General features: G+C 41.6%; 1 protein-coding gene across 1 annotated transcript in view; it reads right to left on the reverse strand.

The window, feature by feature from the left end:
• Positions 1–1,178: 1,178 nt before the first annotated feature.
• APBB1IP (amyloid beta precursor protein binding family B member 1 interacting protein) overlaps positions 1,179–23,577 on the reverse strand; it is a 65,754-nt gene continuing 43,355 nt past the window's right edge. Inside the window, exons 10-14 of the mRNA XM_048048463.2 lie at positions 22,130–22,240; positions 10,100–10,198; positions 8,935–9,052; positions 4,987–5,084; positions 1,179–2,639 (exon numbers count right to left, since the gene is read on the reverse strand). Of these exons, the coding sequence (XP_047904420.2) occupies positions 2,100–2,639; positions 4,987–5,084; positions 8,935–9,052; positions 10,100–10,198; positions 22,130–22,240 (966 nt within the window). The 3' untranslated portion in view covers positions 1,179–2,099. The remainder of the gene's footprint in view (positions 2,640–4,986; positions 5,085–8,934; positions 9,053–10,099; positions 10,199–22,129; positions 22,241–23,577) is intronic.

Below are 23,577 nucleotides of genomic sequence, written 5' to 3' on the forward strand. Positions count from 1 at the left end.
AGTGGCGATACAACCACATCTTGCTTCGTGGTGCTCCAACTTGGCAGGGGCTTCTGTGTCCTCAATACTGCGTGTTCACCACATGTGCTTGATCAGACTGAAGTCTTGGTCTTTGCAGCCGTGTGAAGGAATATGCTCTTGTAGCCACCAAAAATTGCAAATACCGTAGGACTGCAAGAAGTTTTGCCCTGATGGGCCAGGCACCAGTAGCTTACTACATCTGCATGACCCCAGAGAACCAAAAACACCCCCTACCTCTTCCAGACTGGTCAAGTACTTCACCTGACTCAAAGACACAGCCACTGGGGAGCGCACTCACCCCCAGTAAGCGCGCGCTGATGTGGAGCGCGTGGCCTCCTTTACATTGCTCCTGCCTGCACTCCACAGGGGGTCCCTGCAGACACCACCCTAGCTCCCTGCCGTCTGTGCACAGACATAGTCAGCTCTTAGCATCACCACACAATCTTGTAAAACCTTGTAGTTAAAATGCTTTTATATTTTTTTCAAGTTCAAAACCAGGCGGATTATTAAAGGCAACCACCTTTGCCCTCTACAGTAGCATTCATGGATCATGCAGCCACTTCTACCAGCAATCACACTGCTTTGTGCCTTGTGCCTAGTTTAAAGTCAAGTCACTTCAGCGGCAGGCAGAAATACGTGTGGTTCATAATGTCATCAGTGTTCTCACTTTTTTTTTTTAAGTAGTCAAGTTCAGATCAATCACATCGCCGCTTCAAAATAAAGGTACTTCCTATTTCTGCCAGGCCGTTCATGCAGGTACACAGGCATTGGCAAAGCAGCGTTAAACCAAAAATGAGACTACAGATGACCTAAAATGTTCCCGGGCCACGGCGCTGCCATCAGCCCATCGTTCCCTTGCCTCCCACCACCACTTCGGCGCTGGCCCTTGGGACCCCGTTTTGACAAACTGCAGTGCTTTCTCTTCCTGCTCTGTCAGCTGCTTTTATTTATTTACTCAGACCACATACTTCGCTTTTTATGCATTTTGTTTTGGAAAATACAGAAATGTATTATTTATGGAAACTTAGAAAATGATGTGCATGAGAGAAAAGACTGGAAGAAATAAATATGGAATCCAGGAGGTATTGGCAAAGGAAAAAACTGTTTAAGTGGTACCAACTCCAGTAAAATGCCTGTTCATCAACCGTGACACTTGGTGCAGTTACAAAATAGAAGCTATTTTTATTTGAGAACTAATAATGAATGCTGCCTAAATGAACAATGGAGAATTAAAATTGAGAACAAATGAAAAAAAAAAGTAGGAGGAGACATATTCATATCAGGTATGAGATAATTATGAAGTCTTTATGAAGACAGACTATTTCTAGGTACAATTTGAAGACAAATGTTAACCAACAGAAAAAGACCCTGCTTACCAAGGGAAGGATACAGTATTTTCAGATAAGAATTTTTATTTGTCTAAAATTAACCAAATAAATGAGATTTAAAGACAGCAACGGTGAGTGCTGACTGGAGTTGCACATGCAAACAGCGGTGTGTTAATACTTGGGGTGATACCCTCTGGAACCAGCCCTGGTCTTACACCGCATCTCAGAATAGTCTAGCTGAGGGTTTTCTTCTTAAGACTACTTTTTTTGAGGAAAAAAAAAGGGGGGGGGGGAATCTTTTGATTGAAAAAAAAATAGTGTGGACTTTTCTGATAAAGAACCCTTGGGGGAATTCTGTTAAAAGGCATTTTCCCACTTCTCAAAATCGACATGACACTGCTGCTGTATTGTTTCCTTAGCTATAATTCTACTAAAGAGGCAGCCACAGTTGTGTTTGACCCACTGGCCAGCCCTGAGAGTCCTGCTCCACCATCCTTGGCTACCTGGATGGAGTGAAGCAAGACTCTGCAGCCAAATTCTTATCTTGGCCTGCTGCTGCAGTGGTAGTTCAAGGGAGTGCGGGGTGAGGAAGGAGCAGACTGTAGGGACAAAGTAGGGGATACAGGGCACCCCACCTCACTTCTTGGGCCCCCCAGCAGGAACTCTGAGAATTCCTCCTGGTGAGGCCCAACCCAGCACAACCTTCCGTGACACTACAGCTATGGCTTAAAGTCCACCGGCACCCAGAGTTCAGGAGCTGCTGCCCCTTTTCTTCTCGAGAGCTTTCATTAGGTCAGACATGAAATCTGCTTGCCTGCCTCCACCCCCAATTGGGGGTGGCCCAGCTGACCTTGGCTCTCCATCCTGTACGGTGTTTTCGTGCCTTTTTGAGGGAAGCGGCACGGGTTTCTTCGCCAGAGGCAGTGGCTTACTGGAGACAGGTGGAGGTGGGGGGGGTAAGGGCAGGTCTTCATCACCACTGCTGGAAGAAGGTGGCGGAGGAGGCACAAAATCAGGAGGGGGTTCACAGAAATCAGACGGCGGTGGTGGTGGTGGCAGCGGCAAACCAGCCGTCAGGTTAGGTGGCGGTGCTGGAAAGCTTTCTGGGTCTGCTAGGAAGATGCCGCTGTCTCGTTTGACTTTAGAAGGTAGAATCGGCGAAACGCTAATAGCGGACGACCGCCTCTCGGGAGGGGGAGGAGGCTGCAGTGAGTTCCTCTTGTTCACGTATTTCTGTGGCCTCAACACCGGCTGTGCGAGGCCAGGTGCGCTGAGGTTATTTGACTTAGCCTTTAATAAGCAGAAGGAATAAAAGCAAAAGACAGTCAGTGCACGGGTAAACTAATGCACTGCCTAACAACAGTGAAAAGACGGCAGAGTGCAGCACACAGACTATGAAATGAGGTAGAGCACGTTTTGCCTGAAGCATGCAAGCAGCGTTTTGTTTTCTTTCTGGAGTTGCCCACAGAGCTTTGACAGTGGAAATCTCCCTGATGAGAGTTTCATAGTGCTTTTTGAATGCTGTCCTCAGAAGACGAGTGCTTTTAAACTTTTAAAGAATTGCAGTTAATGACATATAAAGATACTTTCTTGATGTCCTATCCCACTGTTCATTTCCTAAGAACATGAAGACCTTAAAAAAAAAAATCCATGGTGTTTTTACATCCAAAAAGTACTGAACAAGATCTGATGACATAAAAAGCAGGTATAGTTTTGGCTCTCATTACCATCATAATCTCCCATTCTAGCTGTGACTGTTGGGTCTCTGGGTAAAGCTAAAATAATGAAGTCACCTATCTCTGCCAAACTGATTGCACACAACACCAGCGAGCAGGGAAGAAGGTGGAGATATCTGGGATTTTAAAGCTTCTGTGTCTGGATTCACTGTGCCCATCACTCTGATGTGCATTCACGGGCAGAATACCGCACTGCCCCCTCTGTGTGGGAAGGAGAGCACCACAGAGCAGTCTGGAAAGCTGCCTTTGATGTTCTGGGCAGTGCACAGCAGAGGAAAGATACTCTGGTGGTGAACAGGCAAGGGCCGTTGACAGGGCTGGAGAAGGCTGGAGAAGGGTGTTTTCTGCCTGCTGGTCAAAGCACACACACACTCCTTCACTTCTGAAAGAACAGCGTGACTAATAAGCCCTTGAGGCCACTAAGTTCTAGGCACGCTTGCAAGGTCAGTAGACATTCAAACATTCTGATAACTTTTTAAAGCAAAAATTTAATCAAAGGATCCATCGTACAAGTTAGGAAAAAATGTAGGATAGCAGTTCAGTGCGGTTATGTTTATTCTGGCAAAATTTCAGGTGGGTTTTCTTTCATGTTGTGTTTGCTTGTTGACACTGAAGATAAATAAAGCCTTTCTGGCAATATCTGAGCATAATTTTCTCTTCCTTTTTTTTTTAGGTGGCAGTTGGTAGCTGTTGACAGTTACTATACAAACATGCTATCTATCCTTGTAAACCTGTGTAGAAGTCTGTTCTCCTGAAAACATAAGCTTTCGAACAGATTACTTTTTAGTTATGTTAAATTATCAGTTTAAATCCAGTAAGCCTAGTGCTCTAGCCCTAGCCCAGTGTATCCTGAAAGACTTCAAATTGATCCTTTGGTCCCAGGCATGTAGAAGCTCTGGGATGAGAAAGGCAACATGCTTGCTTCTGTTAGAGAACAGTGCTCTGCAACCTTGCAGTCAGCAACACTAGTTTTGGCATTAACCAAGTATAACCTGCTTGCCTTCTCTTGCTCTCTCCCCTTGCCTAAAAAGAAGCAAGTAAATGAGACATTCAGGAGGAGGGAACCACTGGCTGAGTTCTGAGAACATGATCTATTACAGAGGAAGTGAGGTTCAGAGCAGAGAAATAGATCTTATAGGAGAAACTCAAAGATAGAAATAGGAACTGTATGACGCACAATGCAGGTGAAAGAAAAATCCTAGGAATTTAGTTTTGCTTGTCATGTGCTTTTAATGGAAAATGGAGGGACGCGACTGATGAGTTGCAAACAAATGTTATTTTTTCTGTAGGACATGTATATGCTTTTGAAGTCCTCACGCTGTATCTGACTGGTATTTTTACAGCCAGAGATGGAGCAGGTATGCAAAATTAGGAGCTTAACAAAGGACTGCATTTAGCATTTAACAAAAACACAATGTTTGCCCTTACTTCTTCACACTTCCTTCCTTTTCTAACATACACATCTTCAGCTGTGAACAGTGTTTCCTACTGAAACCACTATGTAGCCATGGTGTTACTAGGGCAAGACCTGTTTTCTGTTAGAGACAGAAAACGGCACCAAGAATCTGGCAGCACAGACTCTTTGGCACCACCCCAGAAGGTGTGTTCCTGTTTCTGCTACATGAACTCACAGCTACTTGTTCTGAAGAATGGAAGTGGTGGATGGCTGTGCCTTCACTTCCTATCGGTGGCTCCTAGGCTTTTGTGTATCAAGCACAGTTTGCAGAGGGTAAAGGATGAGGAGGAACAGCAAGAAGTCAGCCGCTTTGTCCAGAAGCCAAATCCTTGTCACAAGAGCACACGGGCACTTTGAGGGGGGAAGACAGTGGGTAAAGAAAACCAAGCTCAGAGAAGTGATTCATAGGTGACATTTAACTAGTGCACTGCTAGCATCTGCTGACCTGTGCCTCTGACGTATCCACTTGCTTCTGAGTCTCTACAACTTCTGCACGGGATGGAGGAACAATCTGGGGAATCTGTCCATTTGCCTGAACAGCACCTGTGACAAATACCAAGGAGAGAGGGGAAAGAGGGTTACATTTCTGCAGTATTAACCAGATCAGGGAATATCAAACTAAGAAAGAGGCAATTAAAAAGCCTTCACAACTTCCACCACTTATGACAGGTTTTGTAAGTAATTCAGTAAAACCCATGAGGATGTCTGCTTCCTACTTTGGGCTTGCTTTGTGACTTTTCATATTCAGTTCATTACCTGAGGAAAACAATCACAAGACCTTGTATTAAAACTAATATCTGTCCACATATCCCCATGAGTGTAGCTAATAAACCTACAGGAAAAGCAAGTGGTAGAATTATGAAGACATATGGCAGAAATTATCAGTGTGTGTACAAAGGCGGTGACAAATGAGGATCTTTTTCTTCTGACTGCTGGAAATGGTGATTGCAGAAAGGGACAGCTAAGCTTGACAAAGGAATAGAGAAGGGAAGCTGGCTTTGGAAGAGGAGCTACGCAGAAATCAAACTGGCATAGTTAAGATCACTCTCTGGCCTTCAATTGTTTAAATACCTATCTTTCTTAACAGCATTTTAAAATTTGTGGTGTACTGTAATATTAACTACACCCAGTTTTTATTGCACATTTTCCCCTTTAATTTAGCTTAGAGACTAAAAGCACAATAGTTTCATACCAATAAGAGTCACAAGAGCTGAAGGTTTGAAGTACTACAGATGGGCTGATCCATTTTTTTTTAGTAAGTTAGTTAATAGCTTTGAACCTTTTCCCTCATCTGGAATCATGGAAGCTCACTGAATTCTCAGATTAGCAAAATTCTGCTAGCTGGCTAAGCTAAAGCTCTGCAAAACTTTTGCTCACCATTAGTATGTTTGTAAGGGATATACACAAAGAGCCTAGTACTGTCAAATGGCATAAGTGAATGTAAAACTAAAGGAAAAAATTGTGGTTTTAGTTAGGAAGAAACTCCCAGCCCCTGTGTAGTCTGATGAGGATTAAATAGACTCTCCAGTTTAGTCTAGGATTTTTGGAAGCTGTACATGTCAAAGTAGTAGATAGTGTTTGGTGCCCAGATACAGACATTTGTAAACCTTAGTGACTGCTTTAACTCCATTATAATTTACAGTTCTGAGATGCAGTAAAGTTCCACTTCTGCTTTTTGGATACAAATGAACCCTTAGCTGTCTGCAATATAAATCTAAGCACAAAGATGGTTTTAATCTTAACACATACTTTTCTGATTAACCAGGAGATTCCATGACTATGATATGAAATAAAATAAAATCTTTTCATTGCCATGCCTGCAAATCACACAACTGATGAAGAAGTAAGACAAACTCTGCAGTGTATTGAATTTAGTAGGGTTATTTAGGCTTCGAGGGCTGACCAAAGATGGTCTGAAGTCCTTGTGTTTTATATCTGTGCCTACAAGCGATCCAGCATATTTAATCCTAAAAGCCATTTAGATCATTCAAACCACAGCCTGTGTTTGTTGAAGGAATGACATGGAAGTTTAATAAGGAGATTAAACCAATCTTGTGGCTGTAACTGCTCAGTAGAGAGTGATGTAAATCCCTGGGTTCTGTGGCCAGGCTCTCAAGCAGAACAAGTTACCGTCTATCCGCAGTTCATCTGTTGTCCATAGCAGAGCAGGAGTTTGGGTTCCACAGTGCTCAAGGACATTGTTGCCCTCAGTGACACTGAAATTTTATAGTGTAGTAAAAGAGGGCACGGAGAGATCCACTCTAGATACTGCAGTGTGCAGTGTTCTACTTGGCAAATACAATATATCAGAAAGTTAAGATGCAGCTAAATGGTAACCTCTTTCTTCTTCTGTTAATGGATTTCATAAGCTATGAAAGACTTGAAAGCAACAGTTATTGTATGAGCTCCTGTCACATGCCTCTACATATGGTACACAGTCAGCCACTTAAAAGGACCCCCAGTCAACTGGATACGTAAGTTCATGCATTCTTCTGTCAAGACTTATTTTTAATGTTGCAGTATTCTTTGCAAGTCATTTTCTCCAAAATTTTACATTGAAATAACATTTAAGAAAAAAAAAAGTCCAAATGCAATGCAAAATATAGAAAACCAAGAGCCTAGTAGAGATACAGAACATCTGCAAAAAGCAGCATCCTTATTCTTCTGAACATCGTGATATTGTGCTGGCACACAGCACGCGCTGCTGTTTGAGTGAGGCAGAGATGCAGACAACTGATTGTGCCTGAGATGCACCTTGCACTTGGGACGCGTCAGAACCACAAACTGTACAGTTTGGGGTATATGTGAACGCACAAATGCTGGCCACAGCAGTGACCAGGGAGTAGAGGCTATATGAACCGCGAGAACAGAAGTTCCACCTGCTTTCCTGAGCACTTCTTCTGACTGCCACTGAAGTTGGTAGAGTATAGAGCCCTCTTCTAAGTTCATACAGGACTAATTTTCAACAGCAGAATTTAGCTTATACTGAAACCGACATACACAAATGGCTGATTTGTTCCATTTCTAAAACGTGAGCCAACAACTGCTCACAGTCAGTCAGTTAAGGTTATAATTTTATAGTTGGACCCCAGGCTTCATAAAAGGCAGTAATGACAACTGCAAGACAGTAAGAATCAGAATGACTTGCCTCAGTTAGAACACTAATGATCCTTCAGAGACACTTCAACAGAGACAACACACATGGCTAAAATCTTTCCAGGCTACTTAACCATTTAATGGTATCCATTAGTTAAGATTAGCAGTATATTTTATGACCACAAACAATGTCCCTGGATTCTAGTCAGGATCTCAAATTATCCAGATGTACCTGTACTTTATTAGTCCTCGAACCTGCCCCTCTCCAGTACAGACTGGAGCACCAGCACGAAGCCCCGCTGGCCAGCCGCCTCTCTATTGCCACCAACACCAGGACACAAAACGCTCCATGACTCTGTCCCATCCACCCTCATAAAAGTACCCCTGCACACGACTAGCAGTTTGTTACTACTTCTCCCCACCCCAAACAAGCATTTATTACCATGATTTCACTCCAAAGCTTAGTAGAAAGACTATCCTTTTCTTATAAGTACTGAGAAAAGGCAAACGAAAGCCCTGGGAAGGTGTTTGAAAGATTTTGAGTTGTAGTAGTATACATCACAAGTCAGAAGACTACTGGTAAGGGTAATTGCCAACTCTGATTTTGACTTCTACTGCACTTATAGCCACGTGTACTTGGCCAGCGTGTCCTTAATAAATAAAGCACGTATGCAAACTAAAAACATTACTGCAAGCTACAGCTAGTATCATACACTGTCACATCTGTACAATAATAATATGGATAACAGCAATCTGATGAAGCTATTGAAAAGTAAAGTTAGAGAATAAAATTCTTTCTTCCTCTGTCTCCTTCTCCTGACACCCACACTGCTACCCTGCAAATGAGCAAAAGGCTAGGAAAGTGAAGGGCTTACCCTGTAACACTCCCTTTCTGAAATTACTGTTCTCTGAATAGCCCACTCATCCCTTCCACCTGCTGGAAGAATAGCTCTGATGCTGCCAGTTTAGAGATGGACAAATAGAAAAGTTCAAGACGTGGACCATCAGACCGTAAAACGCAGCAGGAGGCTAATGGATTTGTATTCGGATGCCAACAGAAAAATACCTTCTTAAATTGTGCAGATTTAAACTGACCTTTGGTGGGCTGTCTGTATTCTTCAATCTTAACTTTAAAGCAAGAGCTTAGCAGATAGCTGGTTACAGGTCAGAGCTACTCTGGCCTGTTTAGAACAAGGCATTGTGTGGGACATTTTTCTGAACAAAGACTATATGCAATGCTGATGATGACAGAAGAGGTCAATAATTGTGATTTCAACTGTTCTGACAGCTTTAATACCTGTTGATAAGGATCCTGTGGGGGCAGCTGGTTCCACAGTCCCTTGATTTGTCCACCGAGAGGACAAGCCAGCTTTCTTCACTGCGCATTTGTAATTATCATATAACGTCTTGCCATACTGCAAAACAATTAAAACAATTAAAAAAAAAAAAAGGTATTAATCTTGAAATAGGCCAACCATTCATTTTGCTCTTAGCCAACTTTTCTGACTCCACTACTGTCAGTCTAGTTTGGCTAAAATGTAGCTTTCTACAAGTGGTTTCCCTGTTTCTGTACAGGACCAGGTGGAAAGCATCTCCATAATCGCACAATAAATCATGAATCCCCAACCCTGTGACCAAATGCTGTCCTATCGATATCATTCTCCCATTTTTTGTTCATTTCAGTATCTGTAAACATCTTGAAACTTGGCTTTAAAGCCAACCATGTTCAAGAGATTATCTTTTTCTACTGCTTTCCAAGTATTACATTTTCATGTTTATGATATGAATTTTTCTTTTTTTTTTTTTTTATTTTTTTTTATTACTGGAGACTTGGGGTGCTCGATCCTGGGCTCTACAGCAACCACCTCTAGCAGTGTAAGACAAAAAAAAGTGTCTATCTCCACCCCACACCTTTGTTAGATGTCACCCTGCAGCAAAATTGGCAGAAAAGAATATATGCCTAACAGCAGCAGGTCTGTGTGTTCAGGTATAGCCAGCCAGTACACTGTGCTATGTGCAAATCCACCTTCCTTAATGTTTTGTGCAAAACAAAACACGCTGTGAATCCAGATCTTTTTGAAGAGGTTTTTGAAGAGGGTGGGGCAGACAATTTGGGTAGAACTGCCTGAAAAACGACACACCCACAAACGACACAGCCACAGCATATTATTATTACACCAGAGAACTGCGGAATGAGTTTTATGAGTAGGAGTTTTATAGCTACAAAATTCACCCTTATGTGTTAATGAGAAAAACACACTGATCACTGGGGTACAGGAATATTCAGCAAATCCATGCTGGTCATGCTGCCCTTCTGCTCTTTCTTCCTATGGTAAGATTAGCATGAATATACGTGTCTATTCTTGTCACAGTGCCTCCAGTTGAGGTGATGACAGTCAATAACCTGAGGTACACATGATTTTACAGAACACATATTTAAATAAATTTACTTTTAATCTTACCTTAGCGATTCTTATTCCTGTTACCCACTGATGCAGGGTTGCTTGATCATCACAGCATAAGTATTTGATATATTGGGACTCCTTTTGAATCTGGGGATGCTGTAAGATATTAATTCATGATATGAGACAAACATAGACATCACATCACAATACAAGAGTGCAAAAGCACCACACAAGTGACCTCGGTGAGAACGCTGCCTATGGGCATCCTGTTAACACTAAGATGACTTGGGAAAAAAAAAGCAGCAAAAACAGAATATAAGAAAATATGAAATATAAGAAAATAAGAAAATGATATGAAATCATTTATGATTATGAACTACACGTGTTACCACTGGCAGCATTTGATTGAAATAATTTTAATGCATTGTAATAGGAATTCAAGGGCTACAGAAATCTAATAGTGATCTGGAGTTCAATGAAGTCTAGAAGTGTCATGGTTCAAGGTCTAACACTCGATGTATAAACACTGGAAGGAAGTATGTTTTTCATTGTGGTTTGTCATATGTAAGGCATCCAGACTGAAAGCTGAACATAATTAGTTTCAAAGAGCATGTTAAATTTGGATAAGCATAACCTCTCAGCTGAAACAGATTTTTCCTTCTAATTCACTGCCTTTCTTTGGGCCTAGTCAGAGCTTTCTTCCTACACATTTTGACTCTGCTTTACTCTTGCTGTTGTTTGCCAACAATTTTGTAAAACTGCCACGTACTCTAGGTAGAGGATTACACAAAATGCAACACCATTGGAAGTAACTTTTTTCATTTGTTTGTACCAAAACCTTCACAATTTTTAAGCCTTTTTTTCTTCTTTTTGAAACAATTCAAAAACAACTCTTCCCCTTACTGCTTATAGGCAGTGACAAGTCGCTGCAACTCAAAGACCATCAAAATGCCATGCTACCTGCCTGCGAATGAACATCCTCTCTAGGACTCTGAATGGAATTGCTTCCTCTGCTACAGCACGGAAGGCTATAGGTCTTTAATAGCGTGGATGGAACGTTATACTGCCACCTCCTGATATGTAAGGAAAAGAATGAAACCAAAGGAAGAGGCTTCATCTTCCCTCATTCATGTGTTCATTTCTATTTATATTGTCATAAATTACAGGTGTATAGTTAGGGAAATCTCGCAAATACACAAAAGTGCAGCCAAACATGCCCTGCGGACTCACTACAGCCAACCCCCCCTTTTTGGCCTGGGCAGTAGAAAATCCAAAGCCCACCTAGCAGCCAGGACTCCAGGTCAGTACATGTATCATTAAGCCCCCTGGAGCAGAGCAGTGCAGGCCTGCGGGGGCTCCATAGGACCCTGCACAGCCCCAAGAGCTGCCAGCAGCCGCTGGCCCGTGCTGGTGAGCCACCGAGACGGCGCTGACGCAGCAGCCTGATGGCTCCTCGCAGACGTCTGCTGGTGGCTGGGACAGCCCCACTGCTGATGCCAAACCCTGGCCACGGCCGGGTGAGCCAGGGGTTCACAAGCGGAGCTGGATACAGAGGTCTCACTCCTCAGCCACGTGTCCCTGCTCCTGCCTCAGCGCTGCAGACACCAGGCTTGTGCTGACCCAACCATTTATGAGGCCCCAGGGTGACTCAAAAAAAGGAACTGATCTCAGTTAAATATAACACATTTTATCTTGATGCAGTTTTTAATTTTTTTTTTCCCCAGCAGTACACAGCATGGCCTCACATACCATGTGAGGATGAGGGGCACTAGGCACATGCCCACGGTGCCCAGGGAGTAGTAGCAAGAGAAGAGCAGGCTCCACTACTGCACTGTGTGGCCAGGACAGGATGACAGACACTCCTTACTTCCTTCCATCATTTCTCTATTATACGATCAGTTACAGTGAAAACCATTAGAGAACTCAGTCTTAATGGTATCACTAAAAGGGAACTGTAAGCAGGCACTTCTCTGTGTGGCACAGTCCATCCCATGCACCTGGGTTACATTACCACCACCAGAGCCCAGAGGAACAGGAGATGCAAATGGCACTGCAACCCTGCGTAAATTCAATTCTTCCAGCACTTTTTAATAAGCATTTAGCAATTTTGTTTCATTGTGTAAGGTCCCATTGAACCCAGCAGAGGGCACCCAAAGCTTTCAGAAATAAAAAAGCAATTTTTTTTTCTTCTCCTGTTTCATGACAGCTAAGTCCAGTGGGTCTATGTACCTCCCCTCATTTTCAAACACCATATGTACCAGCAGGTTTTTATTAAAAGAAAAAAAAAATATACATCTACACTTCAACAGATAATTCATGCAAACATTTGGAAGAAAGCGCACACTATATAAAAAGGGGCAGAGAAGGACACTGCATTGAGCAAGCCAGGTAAAGGTGCTGCACTTAGACACAGCCCTACCACAGGGATCTGCTGCTGGGGAGCTCAGAAGGGCTGCTGCAGACCTCTCCTCTGGAGCACCCTGCCAAAATCCCAGTTTCACAAGAACATCCATACTGCCAGATCAAAGGTCCCTGAGCCCAGTATCGTGACTTTGACAGTGGCCATAAATGGATGAGGGAAGGGCACGAACAAGACAAGCATACATCATGCTTCCTTCTCCAGACTCTCCTTCTCCGCAACTATTTTCAGATCAGGGGATTTTCTCAGCAGGAGGTGGTTTCTCCATATTTAGATTCCTCAATGGATTTCTCCTCCAGGTACTTCTTCAGCTGCTTCTTGAGCCCAGACGGAATTTTAGCATCCGTAACATCTTTTAGCAATGATTTTCCCAGATCTGCTATACACTCCATGAAGACCCACCTCATTTTGCTCTGAACCTGACGGCTACTAGTTTCATTTATTGTTCACATTTTGGAAGAGACACTCTATGGCTGACCTCTATTCACACCTCTCCATGACGCTTTTGAGCTTAGAGGCATGCATCACATTCCTCACAGGTCATCTCTTTTCCAGCCTGCAGACTCCTAGCCTAGGCAGTCATTCAAGTCAGTTGTTCCTTACCTTTGCTCATTCTTGCTGCTCCTCCCTGACCCTTCTCAATGTTTACTACATCCTCTCTGAATTGAGAGGTTTGGAGCTTCACAGGTGAGGGGAAACCATACACTTGTGCCACAGTATGGCACTCTTCTCTGTTTTATCATCTACGCCTTTCCTAATCATTCCTAACACTTTATTTACATATCTAACCACTACTGAGCACCGAAACGATGCCTTCATCAAGTTATATACCATGATAGCAGCATCTTGCTCTTGAACGGTACACATCACCACAAAGTTAGTAATGTCATAGGTGAAGTTCTGGTTGCTTTTGTCCCTATGCACATGACTGTGTGCATACCTAGACTGTGTTATTTACAGTCTTCCTGTCCAGAACTTCAGTCTCACAAGGTCCTTCCAGAATTCTTTGGTCTGCCCTTTCCTTGATGCTTGGAATTACATAGCACCATCAGCAATCTTCCTCACCTCACTGCTTATCCTGTTTGCGAATATTTTGAGACTGTGGGGTTATCACTATTCTGAGGAGTCAAGGGACTAACAAGGCTAGAGTGTCCTATGCTGGACCACATGGGAGTTATTTACTTCCTACCCTATCCCTTTACTAGTTATCATCTCCACTGGGCAATCCATCTTAACTACTGACATTCACCACTGGGGCCTATTCCAAATTACCCCAATCAGCTTCTTGATTAAATTACTCTGATCAGCAACCACGATTAAATGTGATCACAAGTATATCCTGGCAATTAGGGTCCAAACTAGCAAGCTGCTGAACACCCAGGTCTCATAAAGAAGATTAAACACTTCAAAGCCTTGCAGGCAGGCTGTATCTCAGCCTTGTAACATCAGCTGAGAACTGTATTGTCTCACTGTCTCCGAAGAGGTTTCTCAGCACTGGCTCTCTTTTTACGTGTAACTTTACCAATGACCCATAACTGTGATGACCCCACTTTGTAGTGTCTTTTTAGCATGCAACTTTGGACACAGATGCATGATGTTTCAGCCAAGAACTGTCACACACATCCCCACCCCAGCAGCTTGCTCACTTGGGAAGTACTGGGTAGTGAAATTACTTTGGCAGCACAAAATGGCAGAAGTCTCTGCTGTTGACACTGACCTTTACAAACTCAAACCTCTATTGAAAACTTCAGGTTGCATGCAATATTTATCAGATGGTACAAAAATGCTGACTCAGTATAATCAATTCAAAGAATAAGGACACCCTGCAAATGAAAAGCTGGTATGAAGATCCGTGTAAACCAATTACCTCCTTTCACAGCTCCTGCATCTCTGGATAGTTGTTTAGTACAGCACACGGAGGTAAGGAGCTCTGGCCACTGCACATCCCTGTTCTTCCTAAACTAGATTCATAGCCCGTGTAATAACCTCTATGGGAAACTAGCAGAAGCCGTAACAATATCAATCATGGCAGAGTCATGTGAGAAATACTGTACCTCCAGACAAATGAACACTAACCTCAGGATGCCACAGCTTACATATTTCACATGTAAAGAAAGATAAACTGCTTTGTTACATGGTGCATACTGTGTCCTGAAAAGGTCACTAAAATCATCTGACAGTCTGGAAAGGTTTATCACATGCAGCACCAAAGTGAATTACAAAAGAGAACTGCTTAAAAAGCGACCACCCCAAAAGACATAGTTTGAATGAGAAGTTGTAATAAGCAAGTAGAAAGGGACTCCAAAATTTTTCTCACAGAAACATACATAGCACGGTGCTTGGAAAATAATATGGTGCATTGAAATGCAGTAAGTTTGACTAGTGAACTTTTTTCTCTGTTGATGTCAAAGCTCCTAAAATGATAAATTAGTAGCATCATCAGTACTCTATGGCTGGGGAAACAGACACAGGTGGAAGTCTGGCCTGATTTTTGCAAGCGTTGGACACGCTTCAGTTACTTCTTAAGGCCTGAGCACCTCAAATGTCAGCCTGCAAAAGGATGTGCCAGGTTCCCCCCAGGAAAGCAGTGAAAAGCTTTGGAACAGAACCCGGTGCTCTCCTCTGCCCCACTGTCTCTTTTACAAGTATCAACTGCCTGGAGATAAAGAAAGCAGAAGCACTTGAATATAACAAGCTTATTTTCTGAAGAGGTTTAAAAAAATGTGCACAGATACATTTTCAGATATAAAGTAAACTCTTTGCCTACGGGAAAAAAAATAGAGCATATTGAAAACCTGAAGAAATGGGAACTGAAAGATGTGGTTTCTATGGTTTGTGCCAAAACAAATGACTAAAAGCGGTCACGTCGCGTGTGCATGAAATCAGAGATTATCCCAATAAAATGTTCTTTTTCTTCACCTTCTTCCAACACCGAAGATGAAAAGTAAACTGAAGTTATTCAGGCATCTCATTGGATTTCTTGTGCCAAAATATATGGATCATTGCTCGGTCTTTGAGGCAGAAACAATAGCCAGAAGCATAAAAACAGTGACTAGCTTTGGATCAAAAGCCTTGGCTTTGTCTAGACTTCCTCCAAATGGTCAATGTTTTTTGATACCTTATCTTCTGACAATGAACTTGTGCTATCTTGAGCTAGATTCTCAGCAAATCTGAGACTTTTCTGACTCCCATGACTGCAAGTAGAATTAATACTCAGTACCCTTTCAAAAATCACTCCTAAGTGCTTCAAATTTGCTGTCTGCTGTTAAATGTGGCCTATTTCTGGTGTTACGCACTCCTTGCATTAAGATCACCAGGTTTAGCTGATCTTTTAAGACCTGTGTGACTTGTAAAATAAAAGAGCAACTGCTCTGCTATAAGGAAATTATTCTTCTGACTTCCACTTCTCAAATGACTGAGACAACATTTTTAGTTCATTAAAAACGTCTTATAGCCATTGTAACCAGAGAGTACTGCTTTATGCAGCAAATAAAAATTTCAAAACCTGTTATATCCCTTTTCTCACGGCCCTTTCTCTGGTCTTATTTTCCCCATTGTTTTTGCATTTATCTTACAAAACTGTGTGTATGTACTATAATTCCACGTATCTGAGGGTCATCTGTAATAAAAAATACTGCTTTTTTATTTAATAATTAATTTTACTCTGAAATATCTGAAGCATTCACACTCACATAATAGTTCAAAATTTTCACATCAAGAACTAGACAATTTTCTGTTGTGTATCCTTGTTTCCTGCGCTGACCACTTGTTCCACATCTTCCATCTCCAACACCGCTAATGTTCACCTTCTACCTTCCTAATTGTCATTGTGCTGAAAGCATGGTGCACGTGACTCAGTCTGCGACGGAGCACACTGGGTGTGAGGGAGGAGGGAATCAGCACTGGAGTGACTAAACATCAAATTACCTGCTGGAATGATGCCACTGGTGCAAACAGAAGCTATTCTTCCTGAAAATTTACTTCCCAAGTCCTTTGGATCATTATTTTTATTTTTATTTTTTTAAATTTGGTAGTTTCCAAATGACACCAGGAAAACTTAGTTGTTTAGACTGTACAGGAAAACGTACCCAGCTGTGGAAATAAAAGATGATTTGCCTTTGTCTCAGTTTATCCCCAGGAAACCAATTTTTTTCATCCTAGATTAATTCAGCATTATGCACCATTACCTCCAGATTACTCAAGCAAAACCAGCACCAATAAACTATAATTAAATTCACTCTTTGTCACAGGCACATCAGACTGACTAAACCAGCAAATTTGCATATAGATTACCTTGCTATTTGTCTGCATTGAAAGATTTTTCAACATGGTATGACAGAAACAGCTCCTGGACTAGCGTACACACACACAAAGCACCAAATAAACGTTATGTTCAGAATTTCTGCCCAGTGCAGCCAAAGCTGTCGCTAGCAAAACCCGTTCCTTCATGCTGGAATCTTTTCTTTTTTTCTTTTCCTGAAGCTTTCAGCTTCAGAATATGAAATTAATCACAAAATGTCTCATCCATTTCCACGGCATTCCCCACATAATGTAGTAGATGGTGAAAGAGAAGACCTATAGGGAGTCTAGGTTTAAAAAATGCCATTTTTAAATGCAAAGGATACTGCGAAGAACCAAATGGCTCCAACTTGCACACTTGCTGTGTGCAGCGTGAGAAATTACTTTTTCTGTGAAAGTGAGAGATTTCTCTGTCCTCTCTGCTTCTCACCCAGGAGAGGCCAGCAGTCTCCTCAGGGTGGCGGGCGGAGCCGTGCTGCTCCCCTCTCCTGCCTCCTCTGCCAGCTCTGAGCTTGGCAGATGCAGGTTTGAGGAAGGGTCTTCCTTCTCAGGTGGCTGCCCTTTCCTTCCCTCTTTTCTGCATACAGAGATGTCTACTAAGAAAAGACCCATTTTATCTGGTCTCAAAGTGAAAGGTGGGATCTTTAAATTTTTGTAAGTGTTACTTTTGGGCTGAGAAGAAAATAGGAAGAAGCTGCATGTTTGCAGGAGTAGATGCTCCTAAAGTGTTTATTTTATTCAGGGGCTCTATTTTCAGTACGTTGAGGGGCTTTTCTTTTGTTTTGAGCTTTTTAAGTTCCTCCTTTGAGAGAGGAAGGCTTGTTCAGCACCGGTATAGAACAATTCAATTTAAGAAGGTTGTAACTCACCACAGCCCAAGTAGTTACTGGGAAATAATACAGTTTTTCAAGCTTTAGTGTTGCCCTAAAGCCTAAGGACTCTGGAAAACCAAGTCCACTGGGGCCTCTGTGCCAGGCTGTACTCTCATCCTCTGGACCCAGCCACATCTGTTCTGGTTTGCTGCACAGGGTCAGCTAAGGGTGACCTGCTCTCTGACACCACTGGGCCAGCTGTGCTCTTTTCGGTTGGTCCCAGCTGGGCTTTCCCCTGCCTGAAAGGAGCTGATATGAGGAAGCAGCTGCTTTGTTCAGTTGCTGCAGTTGTCTCCTGAATCATCCTGAAAAGAAACTCCTGAATAAGCTCAGCAAAGTGTCCTGTCTTTTGCTGGCAGACACTGCGATGTGCTTCTGAGTTGGTTTTGGCACACTGCTCTTTTCCTCATTATCTTGTTATTATTAATGTACAAGCAAAAACCTCCCCATTTTAGATCTGAGCTACAGTATATACAACAGGGTGCTGGTGTGACAGGATAAAATGATAGGCAAGGAACACTCACAACTCATCACACTACTCTAGCTATAGTGTGTACCTATATACAAATATAAATATACCATCCTACAGAATGGACGTGCAGCCCAGAACACTTAATATAAGACCTAGTTCAAAATACGTCATCTAAGTGCAGCTGCCAACATCACAGGCTGCAAAACCTACACTGGCTTCTGTCTTAAATATCAAAGCAACTTATCCATGATGTGCGTGATCTTGTTGTTACACTAACATCAGTACCTAAGCCAGCATCAGCTAATTAACCCAGGTGTGACCACTGAAGTTGAAATTAAATGGATAGATTAAAAACCAACCAAACAAACAATAAAAACCCAACAAAACAACAGGACAGAGGGAGCTGCCTGCTCACAGACTTTGTGATTGGATGCATGTTCTGTGTGTTAGCTGGGGCAGGCACTAAGACCACAGGCTCAGTCTCTGCAAGCCCCTCACCTGACTGTTAGCCTAAGAGAAGAAACAAGAGAAAAAGCCCACATCCTATTTAGAAAGATCAGGGTGAAGCAGTGTTCAAAGCAATGTCCCAGAGACATTGAGGCAAAAGCTCATACAGTTCAGGGCAGTGTCAAGACGACCTGAGAGATCTCATCATTCCAGCTAAAACCAAGTCACCAGTGTTGGTTACAGTTAACAATAGTTCTAGGGTTCCTCTTTCCTGCAAACTCTTGATGATTCCTTGCACACAGACGCAAAAATGACAGAAACGCTCTGCTCATTCTCAAAATATCTCTTGCAGGCTCTTCCCTCCATAAATGTGCAAATGACCAGGTTAGGAGTTAGCAGAAAGGAATGTTGTATCTTTTCTCCCTGACAACATGAGACAGGACCTTTGTAGGCAGCACAGATGTTACTGGTTTTAGCCTAGTTACTTGTTTTAGAGGGCTCAACATTCAAATGGCGACTGGAGGAAAAGAAGGGATGCTTCCTTCAAGCATGAAGTCACATTCAACTCCAAATCAGACCACCTCACTGGCCATTTGCTGTCCTTTGAAGAAACAAAAGGCATTTCCCCCTTTCTTGAAGTAAGGATGCCAATTGATTTAACAAGTAGAGTCAGAAGTAAATAGGAGAACTTTTCAGCTCAGTGCTCGAATCAGGGAAATTATGTCTGGTTTAAAATTCAGCAGGACTAGCGCAGAAGCATGATACTGCTGAAGCTAAGTCCCTGTATTTCTCCTGCACTGTAAAGTACAAGCTGGTCTTTTGCCTCTAAGCTGGGCAATTTCTTTTGTAACGTTTGAAACACAGCAGAGCAAGTAACTTGGCTGACGACTGCTCACCGCTTTGAGGGAGCAGTTTCTCTGTTCCTAAGGAGCTCCTCAGGATGCTCAGAAAGCAACAATCCTTTAAAAAAAATGTTAAAAAATGATAATCTTCTCCTGCAGCCAACACAAACAAGTTACTGGAAGAGAACCTCTGCAAAGCCCATTGCCCTGAGACACACACAGGGGCATAGAAGAGCTGTGAGGACACAGCAGGGCAACCTCGGCTGTGGAGGAATTTCCATCTGGGTTGGACTGAGCTGAGCACCCACATTCCTCCAGAAGCACCAGGTTACTAGGATGGTGAAGACAAATGTTTACCTGTTAAATCTATTGCCTTTTGCTCACTGCACCTGTCTACAAAAAGTACTGTCATTCCATCTTGAGGACTTCATTCTCAAAATACAACAGGATGAGAAATATCTCAAGGACAATGGTTTGTTTTCCTTTGACATTTCTGAACAGGTGCCTCCCAGCAACAGAAATATTTTCTTCTGGGAGACTTGGGAGACTTCCATGTGAAAACAGACAGGAACGAAGTGTGAATAAGTGTAATAAATGGCTTTACATCCTTCTCCACACACTTGTGTGCCACTAAACATCCAATCAGAGAGACCAACATTTAACTTTGTTCTTTCCCTTAGCCTACAGATCTCATGATGTATTACAACCTCAACTCCGGCTGAAGGTAAGAGAAGAAGGATATGACAAAACTCATCTCAGCTGCGTGCCTTCAAAATGGCATATATTGAACTTGAACTACTGCATGGACATTATAAGAAATACCAAACTCTCCACTGCATCACCTTCAGAAAACCACTCCAAGTGAAAGGCTTCCACAAACAACAGAAGATTTGAAGATACCAAAGCTTCTTTATTCTTCCTTGGCGACTCCAGCCATTGCAAAAGACAACTGGTAGTAGAAGCCAAGTCTGAAACTGAGCCAGTCAGGAATCTACCAAATGCTGACTTGTGGGAATTAAAATGAAGAACAATCAGTGTAACGTAATCTATTCACCACAAAGCAGGGTTGCTTGGATATAATGATCTCATCAACATGATGTTTATCCTAGCATACCGCAAACACATTTAAGAAGCATCAGAGAAAACATTTTTGCTGAGTATGTCTCATACGTTTATAAGCCTATTATACATAAAACTCCCTAGTGAGCTCTTCATCTTGTTTTTCATATCTCATGTTGAGGGTACAGCGCTAACATCACACACCTAGTAAAGCGAGTATTTTAGTCTAGTGGTGACTTTTTGACTTTTTTTTTTTTGTGTAAGTTCTTATTTATCCCTCTTTTCACAAAAGATGGGAATAAATCCAGGAAGTTTTCCCACTCACTGTGAACAGTTAAATACATTGCTACATACAACTCAGAAATCATGCTCTTATTCTCATCTGAATAGAACATGAATAATTGTTATTAAATTAGTCAGATACTCCTCTGACCAGTCATTTGGTTTGGAGTGGATCTTGTAATAAGATCTGAGATAAGTAGATATAAATACACACACATATGGTCTCAATGGTTTAGAAATTCTATTTCCCCTTCTTTTTTAAATCACCTTCCCTTTTCCTTTTTTTCTTTTTCCATTGAGAGTTGTATTTTTCAGAAATAATACTCACTTGTTGATTTCAGAAAGATTCTCTCTATTTTACAAGAAAGGATGAAGTTTCTTTCTTTTTTTTTTTCCCCAGAGCATTTTACAGAGAACTTTACTATTAAAACTTCTCAGCAGTGGTGATTACTTATATCTGCTACAGAAAACAAGTCAGAGTCTATAAACCACTTCTGCTTGGCCATGTGTAAATTAGGCTAGCAGACATTTTGAAACTGAACAAAAAAGTGCTGTAAGCGTGCAGTTACAGCCAGAAATATGGTATAATAAGTAACCTCTGCAGTGAGTGTTTCCTGTACCTTTTTCTGAGATGGCAAAATACCATGTTTTCTCATATCTTGTTTGCAACACAGACCTTTAAATAGAAAAGAATCAAAAAGATTATTTTCTGTCTTGTACACACTAATCCCACTGTATTCTAAAACCCGTATTAAAGACAGATTGGAAATAATGCCCAACTACTGCAACTGCAAGGCTTCATTTCTGCTACCTGAACTATATGAAGAGCCTGGGATTCTTTTCCTTTCCTGAGAGAAACACGGTATTTCCAGCCTTGCTGCAGTGCCATTACCTGGAGTGGCAGCAGTGTGATACGTATTTCAGCTGCAAGAATTTCATGACTGCATGAACAGTTTCCTTTGCACTCATGCCACAACTAGTTGTGCAATAAAATGTGCCACCAAAGATGTCTGTTCAGGCAAGATTTTGCGTCAACATACTATTCAACACGTATGACTACACTGCAAATAAAAAAGGCATGCAGGTGCTGCCTTGTGTGCTATTTGTCCGGATGTGTCCAGTCACCTAAGGAGTCACTGGAAGCATATTCGGCCTTGTTCTGAAGAAAACTTTATAGATGCAGTGTAGATATACATCATAGGACTACCAGTCCTTTAAGTTCAGAAGATTCTCAAGGTATGTTGCTAATCAAGAATGAAATGAAGAAGAAAAAAACATGATTTTGCAGGAGGTGTTCTATCTTGTAGGGGTCCATGGACCTTGAAACTTAAATACATTTGCATATACAGTAATTTGTGTATCATATCTGCAGAACTTACTTTTCTTGTACATTACCTTTAGGACAAAGCAGTGATCTGTAGGTGCCTTATATTTCACTCTGTGTTGAGAACCGTAATAAACATTCATATTCTCAAACTGAATGAAGCATGCCAAATCCCGGGATGTCTGCAAACAAAAACCAAGCACATCATTGTTAGAACAAATTAAATTTTGATGTGAGACTCATTAAAGGAGTATTTTCAAGTGTATGGATGCTGATTTTTTTTACTTTTTTAACTGTTACAAAGTTGACTACAGAAAGAAGAATGTGTATACTTCAACATTTGGAAGAGTGTCAGTACAGATCGGGCATAATATGTAACAGTGCAATATTTTAATGTTGTTCTGGTTTTGTTATGCTTTATTGCTTTGTGTGGAGATTTTGACTTATGGCAAAAAAAAAAAAAGGAGAAGACCATAGTAAGAAATAACTTTTGTAAAATAGATACAGACCTTGCAACCACACCCTTACAATCCTGATTGTAGAATGATGGCCTGGAGTTCTAAATTGCTTTCGGAGCTTGACTGTCTTTGATATATGTAACAAATGTAAACTCCCATCAGAAAATGAACACACATTTCATCTGCTTTGCTTGGAATCTTCTCAAATTTCCTGGCAACATTCCTGTTCTGTTTATCATAACATTTACTTATTCACAATATGTTGCTTAAGTAACAAGGTTTCTGTTACTGGCAGACTTTTTTTGTGAAGAATTCTGCACACAAAGCATACCTTTTGCAATCCTTTGAGTGGAAATGCAGAAATGGCTATGCCATATGGTCACTGTTGGTTAAACTGAGATATCAGGAAATTGTGAAAACAAAACAAAACAACAAAAAAAAAAAAAGAAAACAAGCCCTCATTTCCTCTAAGAATGGGGTTATATTTCCACATATGATGGTTCTTCTAGGTTGTTTTCACTCTTACTGTTACTTTCACTAAAATGTGCCCTTGAGTTGGATTTATTTACGCTACTGCATTTATAAACTGAGTTTGCAACTAAGATTTTTGGAGGAAACACTCCATATGGTATCTAGACATGGCTTCTCTCTCTCCCGTCTCCCCTGAAGTTCATGTCAGGGATTTTGTCATTGAGTGTATGAACCTAGGATCTTCTGACACTGCAAGTTCCCAAGCATTCTCAAATATATGTAGTATAGTAAGGAGTTGTTCTTTCCCTTTAGGAGTGAGGTTACAGAAATAAAAACCAATATGAATGCGGTTGTTAATTTCTTCTAAGAAAGGAACAAATTTTCATGTAAGGGACAAAGGCACTTATTGCTAATATTTCTCCAGTGTTGATATGACTAGATGAAACAACATCATTAACAGGAACATTTTACAACAGGAACAATTCCAATTCTGCCGTTTTGTGGCCCTGTCCATTAACAGCACGTTTTTGAATGGTGTAAGTAGGGTAACACTGAAGAAAGAAACAAAGATAATAGTGCTGACTGGTGTC

Source organism: Anser cygnoides, chromosome 2 (genome assembly GCF_040182565.1).
Source record: "Anser cygnoides isolate HZ-2024a breed goose chromosome 2, Taihu_goose_T2T_genome, whole genome shotgun sequence".
In the NCBI taxonomy this organism is placed as follows: domain Eukaryota; kingdom Metazoa; phylum Chordata; class Aves; order Anseriformes; family Anatidae; genus Anser; species Anser cygnoides.